Source organism: Pieris brassicae, chromosome 2 (genome assembly GCF_905147105.1).
Source record: "Pieris brassicae chromosome 2, ilPieBrab1.1, whole genome shotgun sequence".
NCBI lineage: Eukaryota > Metazoa > Arthropoda > Insecta > Lepidoptera > Pieridae > Pieris > Pieris brassicae.
In genome coordinates this window covers 21,311,004-21,319,566 of record NC_059666.1, presented here as the reverse complement: position 1 = coordinate 21,319,566, position 8,563 = coordinate 21,311,004, and the positions used below count along the sequence as shown (strand labels likewise).

Genomic DNA, 8,563 nt, shown 5'->3' with positions numbered 1-8,563 from the left:
GAATTACCTCAAGCCTACCCGATTCATATAAATTAGTATCGCCCACATGTTCCCGACGCCATTACCGGATTTGAGAACAACGCTTCATACAATTTAGAATTAGGCTGACGTCCAAGAAATTTATCATTCCAGCTGTACCACGTCCATCCACGCTTTCAACATTTTGCAACCGGCGATATTTAAAACAAAATCTACTTGCCTCGTTAATTTAACAGTTCAAAATTTGCATTGGCAACTCCAATGTCACTTACGACAACCCCCAATTTAATGTGTTTTTTATACAGCAGGAGGCAAACTGGCAGGAGGCTCACGCGATGTTCAGTGATACCTCCCATAAGCACTCACATTGCCAGAAGGCTATAAAGTGCATTGCCGGGCTTTTAAGAAGTGGTATGCTCTGTTCTTGAAGGACCTTCAGTGGAATTATTTCGGAATTACTTCAATAGGAAGCTGGTTCCACATAGTTCTTACAGTAAAGTACGAAACTCAATATTAACATCGGATTTAGTTTTGTGTATAAAAATATTTTATTTTATTAAAGTACTGTACAAAATGTATCCAAGAATTTGTGTCATATTGTGTATAACGAAGATCTTCAATTGAAAACAATTTGAGGATAGGAATCCACATGATCAAACATAGAATTCTACATGTATGGTACTAAAACCTATATGCAACTAAAAATACGATACCTTTATGAGTAGGCAATTACCAGTACAACGACCGTGCCAATTTAAGCGATAAGAACCTAGAAATGTATTATTTATGTCTCAAAGCAATTCTAAATGGAATAATGAACGTAATAAATTTAAACTACTTGTGGTCACTAATTGATAACCTTATAAAGAATCTACGGTGGCGTTCAAATTGGTCCATTGTCTATGAAAAAAAAAACAATTATCCAAACGTAGAAGACGTTTGGACGCAACTTAGCATAGACTAAAAATGATACAACATTTAAAAAAACTATTTTGCTTTCTGAGCTAGTGTAGTTTCGCAGCTGTATAGGCTATTTGAATTTAAAAATTACTACCTATTATGTATTACTGACTTTAGAACCTACACAAATAATTTTTCATTCATAATTTATAGAACACGCCAATCGCATTTCTAAGCAAGATGGCTTCGCACTAGTATCTATGGCGTATCATGTTTGTTAACACGTACACAAACTCATGTGTATAATTCTTAACTACACTAATATATTTTATATTATGATGGAAATTTTCAAAGAAATTAAACTCTTAATTAAGACAGTATTAGAATCAGACAAACGAAAACATCAAATGTACTAGCAAGCTACATTTAATTAGTGACCGTTTAGTGTCGCGTGACTGACGTATAAATATGAATGATTTAATTGTTTTGTATATAAATTAATGATATTTATACTCCATAACGCTTTTCAAAGCCATGTTTCTCCATACTTACTTTCACATAAAATACTGTTCATGCTGTAATCTGGAAGTCTCTCGGCAACATATAACTTACACACACGACGTTCTCTCTCTGGTGCCTGGAAAGGGTCTCGCTTTCGCTAAAATAGCTTTTCTTATATATATTATTTTCAAACAGAATTTTGATATATGAATGTATTTTTCCTATCAGAAGCCCGGGAGGCTTCTGTGCTTCTGGAAGGAGTTAGGCTGGCAAATTAGCCAGGGCTTTTACGCACAACGGACCAACTACGCGTCTAAGTGCGGAAATTGAGTCCACCTTACCTTACCTTCCTATAGCAATGACACCCAATGTATCAAATTGATCACACATGTGATCACTTGTGTAGATCATGAATGCGATCCCCAAACAGAAAACAAACCACAAATTTACCTCTTAATTCCTATAAAATAAATCAGTATAATTCCACCATTTTGGCTTAAGTATTCACGTGTCTCTGATCATAGCGTATACAGAAACAGAGATAAAATAGTACTTCAGTTAAAATAGTGCAATTCAACTTCATATTTAACTCTGTCTGTGACGAATTTCAGAGAATCGCTCGTATGGGAAATTATAGGGAGGAATTAGACATTACATCGACGTGTTACCGTGTATCGTGTATTTAAAGGAAAAATTACAAATTAAACATACAATCAGAACCCGGAACCTATAGCGCCATTGGATTATTTTAGTTTTGTATACATACGACATTATACGTTTCCTTTATATCATTCGTTGTAACACTCGGTGTATGTTAATCAATCTAATCTAAGAGCTAACAAGCAAAGTATGTAAAATACGTTTCTTATCAAAAACGTTGAGATTACAAACGTAATATGAGAAAAACACACCATTATTACAAATATATAAGATATATTCGTGGTAAGTGATTTAAATATGAATATTATTTTCAGGGTAAATCTATGAATTACACAGATAATATAGAATCGGATATAAGTGGCCGTCCTCTATACTTTATCGGCGTTAAATATTTAGTAAACTAGAGTAACGACAGTCATCTCATTCTGTCAAATTGTGTTATAGCTGTGATAAAAAGAAATAGCAGTACTTTGGTTAATACAGTACCATTAGTGATTTATACGTTATCAATAATGTGGTAAAAATATTAAATAAGTAATCATTGCAAATAGAAAATAACTTGCTTTAAAAGATGTTTTTGTACCAATTGGATTAGGTGAACTCAAAAGCTTTTCTTAATATTTAAGGATGTTGACTCTTAATTAATGATAAAGTACATCTGTGAGAGTTACAATTTAATTAACAAGTAGGCGAAGGTATGGGCTATCCTTTATCATCACAACATAAAATCTAATTGACAGTAAGAGATTAGAGAGAGAGTACTAAAAACCGTATCTTATTTGACAGTCAAATCTTACAACGGCAAATATAACTTGTACAAAATGCCCATAAATAACCAATTCGTAATTTATGAATTCCAAGAGTAACAATGATAATATAGTAATCTTAAACATGAAGCGAAACATCCCACCCTAATTCCTATACCTATCATGGCAGCTATTTAAAAATTATCTTCTGGCTCTAATTTTTTAAATATCTTTACTAAGGAAGCTAATGTTTATTTTTATTCGTGTTTGGTTTGTTACGTAAAAACGAACAGCTGGATCTATTTCTGTTACGTCTCCAGCACGTCATAGCTCCGACGGTCAATGCTAGTCTATAGTATTTATAGACGACATTTTACCTGACATTCAATACTATGATAAATAAAAACGTCAACTGATAAATAATTTCTAATTGTTTTGTTCTCCAGCACACACTAAACAAAATATCCCCAACATTTAAAGAGTTCACATACATATTGAATATAAAAGATAGGAATAATTATAAAAATGTAAATTACACACAATCATTAATCATGCCAATATATATAGGGGGGCAGACATTTCAGAAAAGTGTCATACCTAACTCATTGTTTCGCTGGCAATATAACACAGAATCTTTGTGTGATATTATAGACACTGAGCGTCAACCACTGCGCTCGTTGTTAAAGCTCTAGTTTGTGATGTTTTATTAATGATTGAATCATTTAACTGCAGACATCATTAAATCTGCATTACATTTGACAATTCACTTAAGTCGTTTTCATTATAGAGTATCTCATTATGTTTAATCAAAATAACGCAAGCTTCCATTTTCATGCTGACTGTTATTCATTAAATGCATATTATGATGACGACAGCATAAAAGTACGTAAACAGATATCAATGGATGACGTTTGTCGCCCACATTGGTAGCGCATACACAATATACATGTAGAATAGATAATCTAATGTGTATGCTAATATAAATAAACAATATCTCAAAGTTTACGTAACTAATATCGTTATAATTCACTTTCACAATTACAAATTTCTATAGAACTATATTATTAATTCAGGTATTATTATAAGGTTATATAAAATTCTATATTTCATTGGCTCCCAAGACCAGTGTACAAATCCACTTTATGAGGAAGTTGCATATTACGGCAAACGACCCCACGTGGAACAGACGTGTTCTGCCAAATGTGTGATCCATTAGACAACTTTATATATTCAACCTTTGAGTTACACAGATAAAAAAGATTTTTAGTTTTGAACGAAATGTATTACATTATATAGGACAAAAATCAAACAAATATTTACTGTTACATCGATATTTTAATTTCATCGTAATTTATGGAAGATCAATACATGATGACAAATAATTATTGAAATTAACTGACTTTTTACACTTGAACTTCAATGCTATAGGCACTCGATACAATAGATCTAGACGTGAACATTTTATAAATCAGTACGCAGATATAAAAAGACAGCTCTCAAATACACACCGTCACTAGGATTTAATATTCAAACGACTAAAATGTTCACATTAGAAAGATCTGCATACATGGCAATGAGTTATTTTGAAAGCTAATGGAATGAAGTGTAATAAAGCCAATATTGAATGTTATCCTAAAATGTGGGTCCAATCACTCTATTTATATACAATGATTATTAATGTTACATCATCAAATTTCTTATAAGTTTTAAACGCAAGTATCCCTAACAGGAACAGGTTAAAGACATGACTATAGAAATGTTACACTAAGAATGTCTAACTGGTGTATTTATGTAATAGGTTTCCATCAATCAAAAAACAATTCCAAAAACGTTTAATTGTTTATTCATTAACTCTTTCCATTTAGCATATCCTGTTTATTAAGTCTCAAAACAAATTACCTTGAAATGTGCTAAATCATATAGAATACATTGGTTTCCGTTTAATTTTTTTTTTTCTTAAAAATAAGTGTAATTCACAAAAAATGGCACATTATTTTTGCAAGCATTACACTACTGTCTTGATTTATTTAAATTTTAGACTTAACTTTCATTTGTGATTGTGACAGTATGATAAGTATACTGATAACATTGTTATATCTACTGCAGGAAATAGTGTCTATCAAATCAAATACTGCTGTTGCTATACATTCCCTATAACTTGTTACACCTGTCCACCAGTAAAGACATTAAATTGCAGTAAAATTTAATCTAAAGTAAATTAGTACATAGGTAACTTAGCTAAGCTGTAAAAGAAGAAAAGACAAGCAAATTGGTCAGTATCTCTACTAGTACAAGAATTTCTGAATAGATTTAATAAGTTTGATATGACTTTGGATTCAGCGTAAATTAATATTTAAACATGTAGATGAATGTGCAAGTTAAGTAACCTTTCCAGGACCTAAACTAATGACTATTGACACATACGCGCACATACCACATGTTAATTTCACTACAAGTAACTATTATATTTGTACAGCCTGGATTCAAAGTCCTACACCTAATAGCTATCAAACTGACCACTGTGCTACAAATGAAATAGCAAAACACTATTCTCTCGCTAACATCACATTATACAAGATAAAATGGTTAATTATACTCTTCTTAAGACTGCCTATTCAAGGCAAAATTCATATTTTGAATTCCTGTATATCATACAACCTAATTATATTACCTATTATTAATGTTGCTAGAATACATTCTCACATGGATGCAATATTACAGCACAATTCTCTTATTATCTTGTACTTAAGAAATCAATAATAATTAAAGGTTGCTATCCATGGAGAATGTTAGGAAATTTATTGCTTTAACTATGATGCTAATGAGAGATAGCTTTTTATGCAGCTGTGTTAATCTTCGGTTACTGTACATTCACTAATAAAAGGAACTATATAAAATTACACTTAAAATTTAAGGTCTCCTTACATCAGATCACAAACGAGCTTGGATTGCACAACTGAACACTACATACAAATTATGGTAATAAATTAATCTCTTTCATCTATCTTTATTTAGTTATCCTTAACTAAAATATCAAATGATTCAACAATACATTTTCTAAAAATAAAATCAATAACAAAAGCTCCAAATTACAACTTACATCAAAACAATTTTTACTTAGGATAAAAGGGACATGTATCACCATTTGCTTAAAATGATAATATCAAAAGCAAGTTTTGTTTTCAGAAATAATTAGTGGTACCTAAACATAGAGCATACTAGCAAAACCTCACAATTCTCAAATATAAGACTGTTTCATTAGTGATATCTATAACAACAATAATTAAGTAATGTCTTCTCATGTCTGACAAATCTAAAAGCAACAAGAAAAATTGCAGTACACATTGTATCCACATTACAAAACAATAGAAATTTTAATAAGCTAACTATATCAACGTTAAAGGCAGACTACTAAACTGAATAAACAGCCGAAAATGAGGGCTTACATTTCTCGTGGCATCATAAATGATATTATACATAAATATCACCATAGGATAGATATATAGCCTTCTTATCAATCTGGCAGTAAGCAAATGCCACATATCAGGTATCAGTTCTATCCTCACCAATTTAACAGTTCAGATGTCAACATTGGGCACAAAAGTTTATGCTAAGAGATGTTCATCTTTCTCCATGACTAATGTCAAGGAAGGTTCACTAAAACATAACACCTACTCACGGTATTTTCCGCACGCAGGCTCCAATAGGGCGCTCAGAATTCAGCAAATTCCTTCGCGCACTTCTCAGTTGACGAAATGCGGAGAGCCTCTTCTTCATAATCATCAAAGTTGCTGGTGTCCCCAGGACCCTTGCAGCGTGGGATGAAAGGTGCCTCAATCTTCTTTTGGAAGACAGCTATCCAATCAGTGCTAGCAAACCATTTGTGACCTTTAATATCATTTACGCCCGCTTTTAGATTTCCATAGCGCTTCGTCAAATCCACTTGGAGAAGGTTGCGCAACAAGTCTTTCAAATCAGAGCCAAAGTGTGATGGAAAGCGCACCTTGCCAGACACGATTTTTTCGTAGATTTGAATCGGCTGGTCTGCAAAGAAGGGCGGGTATCCAGCTGCCATCTCATATACAAGTACCCCAAGTGCCCACCAGTCAACAGCTTTGTTATAACCTTTGGAAAGAATGATTTCTGGAGCCAGATACTCAGGTGTTCCACATAGAGTCCACGTACGACCTTTCACGCGCTTCGCAAAGCCGAAATCAGTTACTTTTAAATAGCCTTGCGAATCAATTAACAAGTTTTCAGGCTTCAGATCACGGTATATGAGGTCCAAATAGTGTAGATACTCGAACGCTAGCACTATTTGAGCCGCATAGAATCGAGAATGTGGCTCCGAAAAGCGACCTACCTTACGTAGGTGGGAGAACATTTCACCACCAGGCACGTATTCTAAAACCATATACAAGTTTGAGTTGTCCTTGAAATGGAACTTAAGGCTCACCAAAAACGGAAAATTTATAGCTTGCAGAATTCGTTTTTCGTTCAGCGTATGTTCTACCTGTTTCAGCTTCACGACCTTCTGCTTATCTAATATTTTCATAGCATAATACTCTTTCGTAGGTTTATGCTGAACTATCATAACTCGCCCGAATGAGCCTGTTCCGAGCGTTTTTATTCTTTCAAAGTCGTTCAATCCGGCGGTGTTGGTAGGATTTTTCTTCCACTTCTCCTCGAAATCCTCTTTGGCCTGATCGAGGAATTCTTTGACGCTTTCGGCGGCGTCCACCTTTTTGTTAGCGGTGGCAGCATTGTTGCCCATGGCGCAAACCAGAACTTATTTCAATGCCCCAATTTGCCGTTATACTACCTTGTACTAATCGATGCCTACCTCAGCGAACGTAAGAAATAGGCAGGTCAACACAAACCAATTTGAAACACATACATTCTTTACGTTCCTGGCACATACACACGTCACAAAAGACACTTATAACAGGCACTCATTGAAATTATTACGTTTTATAAGTTTAAACTCGAAATCTGAGTAAAAATTTTCGTCACATTCACAAGAAATAAAATGGCTTCCTCAGAAACTCGATCGGCAGAGCGAGAGCGAACGAACGATTCATCCACTCACGAGAGGCGGTCAATTATGAAAATGTTGCCATTTTATATTTATGAAAACTACTATTTCTATTTCTACTAATATATTTTTTTCTATTTTAATCTAAAAAGAAAACAAATGCAAATCAGGCAATAGCTTAATCAATAATAAAACAATCTGAATTTGGATTATACGCTATTTTAGGGAAACAAATAATTTTTATTTGGGTATATTTTTTATAATAGGTTAATTCATACCTACTTCCCTAACAATTATATCGCCTTTAGAAATCTATTTTGATAGCATATAGTGTTACAGTTTAGATTGTTTGCTGCCTAATACTATTTTAAAATAAAATATAACAATAAATTTTAGTAACTTAAATTTTTTTTATCGGGTTTTCCCCAGTGCCAGCTCCTTTCACTTGACCGTATTCTATGGAGAGTGGTTTGAATCGTCCATGACCAATCACTTTCCTATATCCGAGCGACTATCCTTAGGGATGTCTCTCTGCATCTTGTACTGCATTTACCATGGAGAGTGTTCAGAGTAATTGTTTAGATTAATACCTGCAGGTGAGATTTGGAAGGAATCATCGGGCGTCAAACCAGAATACGAAACTCCACCCGTATCACCTTGACGTTCTTCGTTCCACAAATGAACGTTATTTAAGGTAGTTTTTGTCACGCATCAACACTATGTGGAAGCCAGCCGCCTATTG

The 8,563-nt window shown here is 33.6% G+C and overlaps 1 protein-coding gene across 1 annotated transcript; it reads right to left on the bottom strand.

Annotated features, from left to right (window-relative positions):
• Window positions 1–4,101: 4,101 nt before the first annotated feature.
• On the bottom strand, window positions 4,102–7,896 carry LOC123719790 (cAMP-dependent protein kinase catalytic subunit 1). The gene has a single exon (XM_045676216.1). The coding sequence runs from the start codon at window positions 7,558–7,560 to the stop codon at window positions 6,499–6,501; it is 1,062 nt and encodes a 353-aa protein (XP_045532172.1). The 5' UTR covers window positions 7,561–7,896; the 3' UTR covers window positions 4,102–6,498.
• Window positions 7,897–8,563: the final 667 nt, after the last annotated feature.

Excerpts from the sequence above, each read along its gene's own strand:
- LOC123719790 (XM_045676216.1), bottom strand. The coding sequence starts at position 7,560 with ATGGGCAACAATGCTGCCACCGCTAACAAAAAGGTGGACGCCGCCGAA.